General features: G+C 43.7%; 1 protein-coding gene across 1 annotated transcript in view; it reads right to left on the bottom strand.

Moving 5' to 3' along the window:
• The window catches only part of FRMD3 (FERM domain containing 3), a 195,916-nt gene that overhangs the window by 83,175 nt on the left and 96,348 nt on the right, over window positions 1-16,393 (bottom strand). Inside the window, exon 6 of the mRNA XM_075550869.1 lies at window positions 12,723-12,846. Coding sequence (XP_075406984.1) covers window positions 12,723-12,846 — 124 coding nt within the window. The remainder of the gene's footprint in view (window positions 1-12,722; window positions 12,847-16,393) is intronic.

Below are 16,393 nucleotides of genomic sequence, written 5' to 3' on the forward strand. Positions count from 1 at the left end.
GGCCCGGGGAGTGGGACGCTCTGGAGAGGAAGGGGTGCTGGTGAGCGTAATTACAGTCACTGAATTATAGGTGTAAAGCACCTCTAATGTCTTTTACCACATAAAACCTATTCTGAAAGAGCCACTGGTAGAGTTGTAATGGAGAGAAGTAACTACATTGAGAACGTTTTTGTCGAATCCATTTTCCACTCACCTCAATACAGTGGGTGACCTTCATGGGTCTATTGTTCCTCAGTGGGAGGCCAAATAATTAAAATGGCTTAATCTTGAAATCAATTCAAATCTCGCGTCCCGTGTTCTGCTTTATTTGAGGGTCAAATTTAAGAAGGTAATTTTGAAGAACTTTGTTTTCCTAAAGCCGGCATTTTCCCTAACCTCACATATGGAAGTTGGATTGGAGACCCATGAGCACATTTTCAATGATTCTTTGAATTACTCATGCATATGTATTGGCCAGATACCTGGGCCAGATCCATTATCAGGAGTGGCTCTGCTGTGGCCCTGTGGCTTCTCTCCGCTGACTTTCAGTCCATGGCCAGGCCTTGCTCTGGATTCCATTGGAATCTGGAGGCTCTGAAGCTCCCACTAAGAGATGTGCAATGGCTGCGGATGAGGCGCCAGGAATCACACCCGGTCTCTTCTGCCATGGGGCCACTACCTGTTTGTTACTTAGATGTGTGTGTGCGTGTGTGTGCTCTTATTATTCTAGAGAACTACAGAACAAGACAATGATTAATGTAGAAATGACCTTTCTTTTTTTCTTATGCAGCCCCAAAGCACTGCTGAACAAAACCGTATTTGTCAGAAATGTAATAAATGCACACACAGAACTTTCTTTTAAGAAACCCTAAATTGCCAAGTGCGATAGTTAATTGTGCCAGCCTGGCCAATAAACACAAGTAGGATTAACTGAAGGGCAGAGGGATTAATGGCTCGGTGAGCCTCGCCTTGCTTGTTCTGTGCCTTAATTTAAAGGGGTACACTACCTGTGGGATGCCTAGCCTGTGGACTGTGTCCCTGTAAATTGAGGTCCCTTTAATCCCACAGAATTGGAATGTTCATCTCTGGAGCTGGGGACTGACAGCTGGTGACAGTTGGTGACCTGCCTTGCTGTTTGCTGCCTGGGTGTATATAGCCCAGCTCTCTCTACAGAAGGGGACTGGCAACTTGCGGCTCTCAAGCCTTAAAGGACTGCTAGTGTCTCACTGCTTTATAACTTAACTGTTAATTTCTTGTGTTATCTATCTGTATATAATTTAATGGTTCATTTCTTGTATTATATATCTATCTTTATAAATATATTTATATATAATTACTAGCAGTCTGGTCTGTCTCTCTAGAGAACCCTGTCCAACACACCAAGCAATATATGTACTCAATATTGATAAAGAAGGAATTTTTATCCTCGTTTTATAGCTGCGGTGCCAACAAGCAAAGAAGAAAAGTAGCTTGCTTGGGGTAGCATAGCTAGTAGGTGGAGAAGCCAGTACAAATCCACGGCCTTCCCGTTCCAATAGCTCACTTTGTAGTGCCTGCACCACTGGCACTACCAAAGCACCAAGACCAAGATCCCGCCTCTGAATTGCCTGGGTGCCAAGTTTGAAACTTAACAATGAAATAGTTTCTATTGTTTCTTATAAAAGCCTCTTCAAATCCCAAACACTGCATCTTATTACCCAGTAGCAGTTTTGCAGTGGGTTCCAACTCATGGGGATCCCATGTGTGTAAGAGAAGAACTGTAAACCAAAGAATTTTCACTGGCTAATATTTTAGAAGGAGATTGCCAGGCCTTTCTTCCAAGGCACCTCTGGTAGATTTAAACATCCAACCTTTTGATTAACAGCGTCACCTGAACTGGAGAAAACAAAACAAACAAAAAAAACATCCAAACTCATGACCCTCAAGTTGATTTTGACTCATGGCGACCCCCGGTGACTGATATTTAGATCTGATGTACACCTATTTCTAGAGTTGCCATTAGTAATATACTGCAGAGCACAGCTTTGACTTCTGTCTCCAAATTCTGAGAGGAACCAAAAACACTAATTCTAACTCAAAGCAACCCTATAGGTCAGAGTAGAACTGCCCCATTTGAGTCTCCAACCTGCTCTTTATAGGAACAGAAAGCATCATATTTCTCTCGCCAATCATCTAGTGAGTTTGAACCAGTTAACCAAAAAACAAAACTCACTGCCATCAAGTCAATGCTGACTCACAGTGACCCCCTGTGGGTTTATGAGACTGTAACTATTTATGAGAGTAGAAAGCCCAGTCTTTTGCCTGTGGAGCGGCTAGTGGTTTCAAACTGTCGACTATGTGGATCGCAGCCCAACGTGTACCCACTACACCAGGGCATAGTCCACTATACCACCAGGGCTCCTTTCTCCTATGTCAGGGATCCCCAAACTAAAGCTTAGGGGTAAATTCAATCCACAGTCTAGTTTTATATAGCATTCTAGCTAGGAATCGTTCTTATACACTGAGGTGGTTGAAAACAATTGAATATATATAATGTGGGAAACAGGACCGGGAAGAGAGTGGACAAATTCTTTATTCTCATATTTAAGAAACCTGAGAAGCCAGGGTTCTAGATGGAGGGAGGCCTTCACACTTGTGAGTTAAAGATGAGTCTCAATCACATTCTCATAATTAAGATTAATCCCCACTATATCTTAATCCCCATAATAGTGCAACCTCAAAGTTACCTCTTACCAGTACATGGCTGATTGCTATCTGGTTGGCAGCTTTATCTCTAGGAGCAGACGTGTTGCTATTGCTCTCTTTGCTCAGGGGACAGTCACTCCCCTTACCTGCCCCCAGCACTGGTGTTAGGTCCCTCCTCCAATGAACTCCCGGGCCTCCAGGGTTGGGGGACTGCCCACTTTGTTACTGTATGTGGTGACCTGTAATTAGGGGGCTTGTATGCCCCAAGACTATATAAGTTGATGTAAGAATACATTTTCTCTCCCCTGGTTGGACTTGATTCCTGACCCTGGAGATAAACACCTTGAAACTTTTGCCTGTCGCTGAATTTCTTCCCTTCAATTACACAACTGTCCCTCAGGACCCATCTGAATTCAGGTGAAATTCACATCTAATGTCCATAAATAAAGTTTTGTTGAACACAGCAGGAGCTTCAAGACAGCTTCATCTTCTGGGCAAGCAATGTCGCAGATTCTGCATATCAACTCTAGCTAATGAGCCTTACTCCAGATCAGCATAGAGAGTTACTAACATGAAGAAGAGAACCAGCCCTGATACACACCTTTTCTCATTTTCATTCACTCCCTGTGCCCCGTGCTGTTGGAATGACTGCCTCTGTGGCCCACATATTGCAAATACACATTTAGAATTCCTTAAGAGAAGCCCCCAAATCCCATTGGACACTCCTCTGTCCGGAAATGAAAAAGAAGGATCCTCTAGCTGGTAACTTTTATTCTCAGACATATTCTACTGAGTCTCTCAATAGTGTCTCAAATGAGACAGTTCAAGATAAAGACCAGTGATTAGTTAGATTCTGTTTTAAGAGCTAGCAATTCTCCAAATACATGATTTTCTAATAAATTAGGTGAGATTAAGTATTGATGTACTTCGTTGTATATCTGAATACTTTCAGCCAGAGAGAGGAAAATACGTCTTATCCTTCTTTAACGTACTATTTCTGAGTATTATTGTTGCTATTAGCAGTGCTCATTGGTTTCCATTTAGGGCGGCCCCATGTACACAGCGCAAAGCATGTTCCCTGAGACTTGCAAGGCTGTGGCCTTTCAGAAGCAAACCTCCAGGACCGTCTCCGGAGGTGCCTCAAAGTGTGCTCAAACCACAGATCTGCAGCCAGCCAGCCATGCCGCATTGAAACAAACAAGCAAGCAAACCAAAACACAGCATCCACAGGGGGAGGACAAACTATTCATGAACACACTCACTAGGGAATAAGGTGTATAGCTCTGACTAGAAGTGGCCTGGACTTCTTGGAGCACTGGAGGTAGGGAGCAGAGTGGATTTTGGCTCCTTCTGACCAACCAGGGGTCCCAACTCAAGTTAAATTCATTGGCATATAGAAAAACAGTGTAATATTCCTTTACTGTTGATAAGTCGCTCAGTATCCCCAGGTTCTCTTAGAATGGCTGCCTCTTGATGACTATATTTTGAGTTAGGTTAGTTTTGTTTTGTTTGGGGGGGGGCGTGTGTGTGATCTTTGGTAAAATTTAATTGAGGTGAAATGTATATAACATAAAAATAACTTTTAAATCTATCAAAGAATGACATGTAAACTGGTCCCCATGTTGTACAACCATCACCTTGATCTAATTGTAAACATTTTCATCATTCCCAAGGAAAACGCCACCACCAGGAAACTGGCAGCTCTCCTCCCTCCGTCCCCACAGACCCCAAAATCACTCATCTGTTTTTGCTGCTTCTGGGTATTTTGTATCAATGGAATCTCAGGCGTTCTTTTGAATCTTGCTTCTTCCACTGAGAATGTTTTCCAGACTCATCCACATGGTGGTATGTATCAGAACTTCATTCCTTGTTATGGCTGAGTCATATTCCATTGTGTGGATGTACCTCTTTTGTTTGTCTCTCATTAATGAACACGTGGATTGTTTCCACCTTTGACTGTTGAGACCAAGGCTACAACAAATACCTGGATATCTATATTTGTGTGAATCTGGATTTGGCTTTGTTGCAACTTTTGTTAGTCAGCTCGTGCCTACCTTCAAGTGTTTGTAGAAGGGCCATCAGGCCCTGCCCTTGTGCAGCGCTGGGGGTGGAAGTAGCCAGGAAACTCCAGAGGGTTTGTAAGTTTTTCTTCTGCATGGCTGGCTGTCAACATGTTGGGCAGCCGGAGTCTCTTCCTTCTTCAGTTCCATCCTCAATTCTCTGTACTTGAGGAGATGTGTCTCCTCTGTCCCACTGTTTCCTGCCATTGGCAAGTGCTTCCTGCCGTCCTTGAAGGGATGGGGTACCTTGGAAGGATTCCATTCTATCCTCCTGTCCTGTCTGCCTTCGGGGAAGGCCTGAGGTAGAAAAGTGCAGCTTGCTCATTGGATGGGAGTCTTGGTGCTTTAATATACCAAATCACCTCACTCATGGCCACGGAATTCTGTTAAAGGTTTGTCTAGCTCTCCGTCCTCTACCTGTGGTCTGCTCTTCCGGATGCCACCGCTCCACAGAAGAGAGCACACCGGAGAGCCTCTCCGCTCCTAGGACGGAGATGCTGGGTTTTAGTGCATTTCGGTAGACTTGTTTCTCAGCTCTCAAATGGGCTCCAAAATAGGACTCCGCAGCATCTCCAACCCCTGCTTAGTGCTCCAGGGAGATCAAGAGTTCATGCTTTGTAGAAGCCCCCAGGCTAATTTCTAATTCTTTACATAACTCTCTGTGATTGAGTCAATGCTGATGCCCCGTGGGTTTCTGAGACTAACTGTTTATGAGGGTAGGAAGCACAGTCTTTCACTCAAGGAGCTGCCGGTGGTTTCGAATTGCCAACCATGCGGATCACAGCCCAATGGATAACCACTATGAGACCAAGGTTCCCTAATTATTTACGTAAACAGCGACATAACCTCTTGGATAGCCCTTGGGATGAGTAAGGACCATCCTTATGCAGAGCATGGCACAGAGCATTGCATTTGGGGACCTACAATGCAATGAGGGACACAGTGGTAAGCCCCCAGGTGAGGCAGCTACAAAGCTTCTAAGAGAGCTGCAGCTTAGGACAATGTTAGAGTCTTGCACAAGAAAATGAGGTTCCAGGTCAACTTCTGTCCCTTCGCAACTGTGGAGCCTTCGATAAACTAATTTGTCAGGCCTCTGTTTCCTTATCTTTACAAGAAGGTGGCTGTAAAACCAATACGAGGGAGGCAGATGTGGGCATGCTTCTTTTCAAGAGGGCTCTGTGTCTTAACTCAACTGAGCATTACCACAAAATTTGGGGGCTACTGTCCCCAAATGTGCCATTTGCTAGTAAAACTGGAACTTTATGGCAACTGGTTCTAATGTGTAAGCCATTCTTTGGTGTGGAATACAGAAAGGCTTTCCCCCAGGTTGTCCCCAAATGCATGCCAAACCTAAGATGCTGCTTACTATCCATGGTAAAGGACTGCACACTTGGGAGAGCGGTCTCTAGGGTGTGGGAATAACAAGAGACTTGAAAAGGGGAAGGTCAGGAAAAGGAGGGGAAATGGCAGAGGCAAAGCACGAGTTTGGGAAGATTTGGGGTTATCAAATAATTTAACCTCTTCCTTCTTCCTGTGATGCCATCAAGACTTCCTTCACAACTGCACGAGAACATTTCCCAAAGGGGCCTTGTGCAGCCATGCCTTGGTAACTGGTGAGGAGCGTTCAGTGAGCTCCTGGGGCACCTAACCTCAATAGCAGCTTGCTTCCCACCAGACTCTAGAAAGCCCCTTGCCCTTGACACTGTTGGCTTCTCTACTTTTCTTGGCTTTCCAGCCAAATCTAAAATCTCCCTCTGTTGCATAGCGGCAGAAGGAAATACGTGACTCCTTGGAGAAAATGGCCACACAAAAAAACCTTTAAAAAAACACAGGCAAATAAGCCCCCTGAAACCTTTCTTAAACATTCTCATGATTTTTGGCTTGTTAATCCTCCAGATACAGAGCCTAGACTTCTTCACTTTGATTTTCTGGATGGGACAAATGTAACATTACACATGCCCGGCAACTTTGACCAAACCATGGAGTTCATGTCTTTGATTGAAGAGCCATGGCTACCTGATGGTTCCCAGGTGCGCGATGACACCTTGGACCACCTCCAGAGATAGCAACAAATCAGGCGCTGGCACAGGCCCAATTTATACATGTTTTGTTATGAATTTGAAAAGAAGCTGGGAATCTTGGTCCATCCATTTGCTCCTGAAGAAATCTAATGGATTACCAGTCTTCTTTCCATTTGCAGGTCCTATTCATCTCTGAATATACAACAGAAACTACTAGCTGGTCCTCCCCTCCGACAGTTTTCACCCTCTGACACCATTGACATGGTGATCTCTGTAAAACGCAATTCTGGCTGCCTGGTTCCCTTTTAACAGCCCAGCACAGGTGATAAAGAGCCAGGGTGTTAATATGAGGTGACCCAAGATGACTTCAGCATCTGTTTCTCCTCCATTAGGCTGGGAAACTTCAAGATGACTGCTAATGCTAATGCGACTGTTCTAAGCACTTTACACTTAGCGACTCATTTCACCTTCACACACACTCTGTGGCTGCTCCCATCCTGTCCATGAGGGACTGAAGCTCCGAGAGATGCAGCCTCTGTGTATCTAGAGCCACAGCTAGTCAGGAGTCAGAGGCAGGATTTGATTCCAGTTCCTCTTGGCTTGTGTGCTTAAGCCCTTGTGTGACAGCTGCTCTCTACATAGGCTACCAGGCCAGGAAAGAAACCTTTGTGGGAATCTTCACCGATGTGGAATTCTGGTAACTCAGTGTTTATAGTCCATAACTACAGGATTTAGGTACTTGCTATATCTCACATGGGTAACAAGATTAGTGTGTACTCGGTTTGTTTGATAGGACTAATGAGATAATGTTGGGAAAGCACTTAGCTCTGTCCGAGGCATCCAGAAGTGCTATGTAACTATTTAATATGTTCTCAATTCCAAATTATTTGAGGCCAGGCAAATTCTGATCACAGAAGACCTTTTAGTCCTCTCTTCTATTAATCTGCAAGAGTCCCAGAGCAATGCCAAAGGTTAACACTCTCAGCTGCTAACCAAAAGGCTGGAAGTTCAAGTCTAGTCAGAGGTCTGATGATCTACTTGTGACAAGCCAGCCATGAAAACTCGAAGGAGCAAAGCTCAATTCTGCATACAAGGGGCCACTATGAAGAAGGGTGGACGTGGCGACCACTAGGTTGTTTTGTTTTGTGTTTTACTAATCCACACTGTGGAAGCAACAGTTCAGCAAAGACTCCCAGCCTCTGTGTGCAGTCTCGGTGTACCACAGATCCCTCACCTGGATGAACAGACCTTTACGTTTGCCTCTAGGGGCCCTGGTGGCACAGGTGTGGCTGCTAACCAAAAGGTCAGTGATTTAGAAGGCACCAATAACTCCTCGGGAGAAGGATGGGACTACAGTAAAGTTGGGTAAAGATGTTGCTTGTAAGCACACCAACCCCCGTGATCCAAGGAATGTTAATGATATGACCCAAATCTGAAAGAGGGAATAGAATCAGAGCTCAAATTCTTAGATTCTGGGGTGTAGAGGCTATGGAAGACAGAGGAAGCCCAAACTACATTTGCAGGATCTACGCAGCGAATAAGCCTCCGGTGATTTCCCTCTGACCATATTGAGGGATGAGAATAACCTGGTGGCCAGGCAGAGCATATTAGAGACGACTCTAGTAGATTTAAATGGAAAATCTGACTTGAACGGGGAACACCTTGTCATTTGGTTGCCCTTTAATACACTTTGTGTTTGATCTGATTTGTAATACTTTTTGTGTTTTTGTGTGTGTGTGTGCCATATTAGGGTTTATCTCTGTTGTATTTTTAATTGTTGATATTCTTCTTTATTTTTTATTATGTTTTTTTCTTATGTTTTTGGTATATGAAACCCAGGACGGGTTACTCTATAGAGACAATAACTAGAATAAGGTTTCCTGGGATTACAGCAGGGGAAGGGGGTGGGGGTTAAGGGAGCAGCTGATATCAAGAAGTGCAATATGGAAGAAAATGTTTGAAACTGATCATGGTAGCGATTGTACAACACTGCTTGATATGATTGGACTATGGAATGGTACGATGCAGGAGTCCTCAAACTTTTTAAACAGGGGGTCAGACCGGTTGGAGGGCCAGACTATAGCTAAAACAAAACAAAACACCTATGAACACATTCCTATGCACACTGCACATATCTTATTTTCAAGTAAAAAAAACGGGGCAAAAACACCTGGGGGCTGGATGAATGTCCTTGGTGGGCCCCGGATGTGGCCTGCAGGCTGTAGATTGAGGACGCCTGGGATGTCTGGATTGGATCCTAATAAAATGATTTGGGGTGAAGAACAAACAAAAAAGGATGTTACTTGTGTAAAATTTTATAGCCCTGAAAACCCCACGGAGACAGTCTATCATTCTGCCCAACAGAGAGAGTGACTATGAGCTGGAATCAATTCAACAGCCACCAATTTATTTTTTCTGAGTTATTTAAAGGAGAAGTTAGTTTCATATATTTCCAACACAGCTTTTCATTAAGAAATGTTACTCTAAACCCAAGGGACAAGGGAACAACAAATGATCCAAAATTGAAGGTGAGGATAGTATAAGAGGACTGGTAGGACTTGATCAAGGGCAATGTAACCAAGAGGAATTACTGAAACTCAATGAAGGCTGAACATGATCATGGAACAAGAGGAAAGTAAAAGGAAATAAAGGAAGGAACTAGGAGGCAAAGGGCATTTATAGAGGTCTAAATATAGGCATGCCCATATGAAAATATATTTATATATGATGATGGGGAATAGATCTATCTACAAATATTTATAGGTTTAGTATTAAGGTAGCAGATGGACATTGAGCCTCCACTCAAGTACTCCCTCAATGCAAGAGCACTTTGTTCTATTAAACTGGCATTCCATGATGCTCATTCTCGACACAATCGCTGAAGACAAACGGGTGCATAAACAAATGTGGTGAAGAAAGCTGATGGAGCCCTGCTATCGAAAGATATAGTGTCTGGGGTCTTAAAGGCTTGAAGGTAAACCAGCAGCCATCTAGCTCAGAAGCAACAAAGTCCACACGAAAGAAGTACACCAGCCTGTGTGATCATGAGGTGTCAAAGGGATCAGTTATCAGGCATCAAAGAACAAAAGTCATATCATTGTGAATGAGGGGGAGTGCAGATTGGGGACCCAAAGCCTATCTGTAGGCAACTGGACATCCCCTTACAGAAGGATCACTGGGAGGAGAGGAGCCAGTCAGGGTGCAGTGTAGCAACAAAGAAACATACAACTTCCCTCTGGTTCTTAAATGCTTCATCCCCCCTCCCCTCCCACTATCGTGATCCCAATTCTACCTTACAAATCTGGCTAGACCAGAAGATGTATACTGGTACAGATAGGAAGTGAAAACACAGGGAACCCAGGACAAATGAACTTTCAGGACTAGTGGTAAGAATGGCGATACCAGAAGGGTAGAGGGAAGGTAGGTTAGAAAGGGGGAACTGATTACAAGGAGCTACATATAACCTCCTCCCTGGGGGACAGACAACAGAAAAGTACGTGAGGCGAGACATCAGACAGTGTAAGATATGACAAAATAATAATTTAGAAATTATCAAGGATTCGTGAGGGCGGGGGGAGGGAGGGGAAAAATGAAAAGCTGATACCAAGGTCTCAAGTAGAAAGCAAATGTTTTGAGAATGATGAGGGCAACAAATGTACAAATGTGCTTAACACAATGGATGGATGGGTGGATTGTGATAAGAGTTGTATGAGCCCCCAATAAAGTTATTTTTTTAAGAAAAAATGTGCTTGACAAAAAAAATAAAGGATGATGGCAGCATATGTACAAATGTGCTTGATATAATACATGCATGGATTGTTATAAGCCCCCAATAAAATGACTTATTAAAAAATAATAAAAATTTAAAAATAAGATATAGCAAGCATCTAGGGTCTTAAAGGCTTAAAGAAAAACAAGTGGCCATCTAGTGGAGAAGCAACAAAGCCCACATGGAAGAAGCACACCAGCCTGTGTGATCATGAGGTGTTATTGGATCAGGTATCAGGCATCAAAGACCCAGCACAAAAAATCATGTCAATGTGAATGAGGGGGAGTGCAGAGTGGAGACTCAAAACCCAACTGTGCACAATTGGACATCCCCTTACCGAAGAGTTACAAGGAAGAGAAAAGCCAACCAGGGTGCAGTATAGCATCAATGAACATGTAACTTTCCTCTAGTGCTTTAATGCTTCCTCCCCCACCCACTCCCACTATCATGACCCCAATTCTACCTTACAAATCTGACTAGACCAAAGCATGGACACGGGTACAGATAAGAGCTGGAAACAGGGAATCCAGGACAGATAAACCCCTCAGGACCAATAATGAGAGTAGCAATACCAGGAGGGTAAGGGGAAGATGGGGTAATAAGGGGGAACTGATCACAATAATCTACATATAGCCCTCTCCCTAGGGTACAAACAACAGAAAAGTGAGTGAAAGGAGACATCGGTCAGTGTAAGACATGACAAAATAATTTATAAATTATCAAGGGTTCGTGAGGGAGGTAGAGTGGGGGAGTGAAGGGGGGAAATGAGGAGCTGATACCAAGGGCTCAAGTAGAAAGATAATGTTTTGAAAATGATGGCAACAAATGTACAAATGCATTTGACACAGTGGATGGATTGTGATAAGAGCTGTATGAGCCCCCAATAAAATGATTTTAAAAAGAGAGAGAGAGAGAGACATTACTGTAAAATTACGTGTCTGTGAGTACATTGCTTTCGGAAATCTATGCGATTTTCTTGATGTCTAAACGTCTTTCTTTCAAGAACAAAGATACTTTTTTCCCCAAGGGAAACAGTACGGCCCTCTCCTGGGTGCGCATGTGGGCTCTTCTCAGACGCACCAGCAGGTGGCGGGCGGGGCGCACTTAACGAAAGGAGCTCGGGGCGTGCACAGAGCCATTTGTTAGAGTCATTTCTGCAGTTCTTCAGCAATACATGTTAGAGCACCACTAATTTATTATCAACGAGAATTTCGCTGTGATTTGCCCAGAACCTTAATCCTAGTTACAGACTGTAGACGACTGCGTTACCAGAATTCCACATCGGTTTCTTTCCTGGCCTGATAGCCTATGTAGAGAGCAGCTGTCACACAAGGGCTTAAGCACACGGCCAAGAGCAGTGGTTCTCAACCTTCCTAAGGCCGTGACCCTTTAATACAGATCCTCGTGACCCCCCAACCACAAAATGATTTTCGTTGCTACTTCATAACTGTCACTTTGCTACCATTATGAATTGGGTGACCCCGGTGAAAGGGTCGGTCAACCCCCCACCCCCCAAAGGGGTTGTGACCTGCAGGTTGAGAACTGCTGGCATAGAGGAACTGGATTCAACTCTGCTCCTGACTAGCTGTGGCTCTAGATACACAGAGGCTGCATCTCTCGGAGCTTCAGTTCCCTCACGGACAGGATGGGAGCAGACACAGAGTGTGTGTGAAGGTGAAATGAGTCGCTAAGTGTAAAACGCTTAGAACAGTCGCATTAGCAGTCATCCTAAAGTTTCCCAGCCTAATGGAGGAGAAGCAGATGCTGAAGTCAGCACCTGGTAGAAATCAACCCAGGAAACCTGCGACATGGATTCTCCTCTACTTGGGTGTCAACACCACCAGGACTGGCCAAGCAGGTAGGAGAAGGAAAGGGGAGGAAACGCAAAACATAAGGGTCCTTCCTTTAGCATACATTTCACCTCCAGACACTCGTGGTTTAGAAACCTCTGTGTGTAAGAAAATATAAGTCTCCAATAACTGCCGATGGGGAAGAAGCTGCCACCCAGGAGAACCCACCCTACTGAGACTGCTCTTTGTGACGCACACTGTGGAGTCAGCACCCCCTTTTATTGACTGTGCCCAAAAGTATGACTCAAAGCCCACCCATCCATCACAGCTGCTCTCACTCTGCAGCACGGTTTCCACACTGCCTGTAGCAAGGATACAACGTCACTTCAATCATTCTTACAAAGTCTACCCATATTACCTGAGTTCATTTTTATGAATGTCCACTATTTTTCTTTCCAGCTTCTGTGACTGCTTGGGGAAAATCTCAAAGTCACTGATGTAATTCTCCAGATGCTCATCAGGATAGTAATCACCAAGCTCAGCTGTATCCAGTAAACAAAAAAAATCAAGAGGAAGATTAAGAATAAAAAAGCATGGGGTACATGACATGTCTCCTGCCACCCCACAGAAGAACCAGGAATCAACTCACAGCAAACCGGCGGCAGCCCCCACGGGCATGGCAGAAGCTCACCTTCTTGTTCAGATCTAGCTGCGTGAGTTGAGACACTTGTTGGAAACTCCTGGGTCTCATTTTTCTTATCCACATCATACTATTGTTAGCTGCTATCCAATGAACCCTGCTCATGACAACCCGGTGTCCAACAGAATAGCATATTGCCAGGTCCTGCCTTACCCTCACCCTCACCAGCAAGTTCCAGTCCCTTATTGTGGCTCATCAGTCAGCCCACCCAGGGTCTCCAATGCCCTTTTGGCCCTTGACTTCGCCCAATATGACATCCTCCTGCAGTAATTGAGTCCTCCATATGATATTCCCGTGGCAAGAGAGTTAAATAACATTCTTTTGTGATCCATGGAGTATTCGCAGGCTAATTTCAGAGATAAATCACCAAGCCTTTGTTCCTAATGTGTCTAAGCCTAGAAACTCCACTGAAAGCCATCTTTCACGCATGACTCTGGTGACACTTTATTTTATTATTACTATTATTAGCATTAACCATTTTATTGGGAGCTCTTACAGATGCCCTAGCATTCCATAATTAAAATGGATCAAGAATAATTGTACAGTTGCTACAATAACCAGTTTGAAAACGTTTTCTTTCTTCTTGAACTCTGATATCACTCCTTCCAGCACCACAGCACAGTAGGACAAATTGGCAGATGGGGGTGCGGTGGGGGTAGATTTGTATAATAAAAGGATTTACAAAATTGCTTCATGTCAATAGGGGCTCTATTGACCTTTGAGAGGCTAGACATCCTTATGGGGTCAAAGTTTCCTAAGCTTTGTAGGGAGTTTAGCATCCCTCCCTCTCAGACACTAAATGTCAACAGAACAGTCAAAATGCCTCTTGCCAATATTCCCAAATGTACCCAGCACTTTAGGCAGCACTACCTCTAGTTGGGAATCACTGAACATTCCTCAAGTTTCCATTTAGGGTTATATTCTCCGAATCTAAGGATTCCCAAGCTGGAGCTGCCTGCTGTGTGATTTCGGGGCATCTTTGGTGAATAAGACAGGGTTTTCTACTCCCACAAACAGTGTCTTTGAAACTCACAGGGGACCTTCTACCCTGTCCTACAGGGTTGCTCTGGGTCAGCAGCGACTCCATAGCAGAGTTTGGTTTGATTTCTTAGTGAAAGAACACAAAAGGACTACACTTGAAAATCAATAGCTTGCTCTTCAAATAAAACAGCTGTATCCATGACCAGATGTGCAGGCCAGATGACGGATGATCCCAGATTTGACTAGCGGATGCCTCCAGCAAGTCTTTTAGGGTAAAAAGAAGGGAGTTTCTGAGTTCCCTGAAAGCTTAGGATGAGTGGCTTTGTGGACCCCAGTCTGGAGCAGCTCCAGTGCTGTTCTGTCAGTGGAAAGACTTTCTCTTGATTTCATCAACTTGCTAAAGAGAATGAGCCCAAAGGAATCAGCATCACAGGCAGAAATGGGCTGCAGCACAGAAGAGAAGACTAAAGTTGGTGGGCAATCCGGAGTTCAACCAGCTCATCTGAAATAAGACTTTGAAGCTGATCAAAACTGTGTGCCTTGAGCACATCAGGAAGACCACATCCTTCTGTGTAATTTGTACCCACTGCCACTTCACCTCAATAAAAGGGACCGACTGGGAGGAAAGGAAAGCTTCTGAATAGAATTCAAATTAGCAAATTATTAAAAAGCCTAAAATGCATACCCCACAAGAAAGGGCTTTTAAAATAAGATTCAGCTTCTCAGACATAAGCCAAACCCCTTGCGGGGATGAGTCGCTGAGTCTGCAGGGTCAGGATCTTTGTCTCAGGAGACACCAAAATCAGGCACACATAGTGATCAAAGAGACAGACATGCACTATCAGGAGACATACTAAATACGGGACACGTTGGAAAATGGCGTAAGATAATTCACAATGATGGCGTTCTACATCATCCTTGGGTAACTAGCAACTAGAGTCTGTAAAAGCCATGAGCAGCCAATGCAACCATTGGCCTCCTCTTGTCTGGAGGAAAGGAGCGTGATGAAACTGATATAAGGAAACAGTCCAATGGATTAATGAAGTACCCACACATTAGTCTCCATGGTCCAGAGAACAGAAGAACTAGATGGTGCCTGACTGCCAGTACCAGGGCCACATTAGAAGGTCCTTGATCGAGGGGGAGAAAAATGTGGAACAGAATTCAAAATCATAAAAGACCAAGCTTACTGGACAGAAAAAGACATGTAGGACCCCGGAGACTATAACCTTTAGGGCCTAGAACTGACCCCATTCCTGTGGTAAAGAAATCAACCACTAAGATTAAAAGGGCAGCATTTACCCGAAGTCAAGTGGCAGAGGTTAGGAATAAAAACAGGAACTACAAGAAGGAAGCCAGTAGCGATACTGCAGCGAGGGAACTGTAATCAAGGAATTGAAATGTGTAAGTTGTTGAATTTGAAACTGATTATCTCTATAAGCCTTCGCCTTAGTTATAATTTTTGGGGGAAGGAAGTAAAAAATCACTCTCCAAACATAATCATAAAATAAAATTAGAAGATAACATCAACCATAGGACAAAGAACGATTACTTCGATCATATCTAAAATGGAAAGGTTTCTGCTTATTGAAGGGCATCATAGTCAAAGTAATCGGACAATTACAACTTGGGGAACATACTTTTAAAACCTACCGCTGACTCTAAAATAAAGAAAAAAAACTCATACAAATCAATTCAAAATGAACAGGAAACCCAAGAGAAAATTGTCAAATGATATGAATGGGGAATTCACAGAAGACAGGAAAATATCCAAGAGATTAGTATATGAAGAAATAAATGCTCAAATTCATTAGCAACAAGACAGCATAATGCAAAGATATCACCTTACAGCTAAATTATGAGCAGAATGCTAGAGAATGTTACACGCTAGCAGAGACATGAGGAAATTTAAACCCTTGTGCACTTCAAGGGGCAACATATACCCAGGGACGAAGGATAGGAAAGAAAGCGGGAAAAGGCATTCGGCAACATCCAACACCAATTCCTGTTTAAGACACTTGAGAATATAGGAATGGAAGGAAAATTCCTCAAGACAATATAAGCTATCTATGAAAAACTAAGAGCCAACGTGGTAGTCAATAGAGAAAAGACGAACACAATCCCACTGAAAAGGGGGAACAGACAAGGATGTCCCTATCCCCATTCTTACTTACCATCGTACTGGGGTTTAAGCTAATAGCATAAGGCAAAGAAAAGACATCAAAGATATTCAACTGGGGAAGGAAGTGGTGAAACTATCATTATTTGCAGATGATATGATTTTATATATGGTAAATCCCAAAAGGTCCTCAAGGGGAGTACTGGAAGCAATAGTGGAGTTTGGCAGAGTGGCAGGATACAAGATCACCAAAAGAAGTCCATCAGACTGCTATACACATCAGAGAATA

The sequence above is a fragment of the Tenrec ecaudatus genome, chromosome 5 (assembly GCF_050624435.1).
Source record: "Tenrec ecaudatus isolate mTenEca1 chromosome 5, mTenEca1.hap1, whole genome shotgun sequence".
NCBI classification, from domain to species: domain Eukaryota; kingdom Metazoa; phylum Chordata; class Mammalia; order Afrosoricida; family Tenrecidae; genus Tenrec; species Tenrec ecaudatus.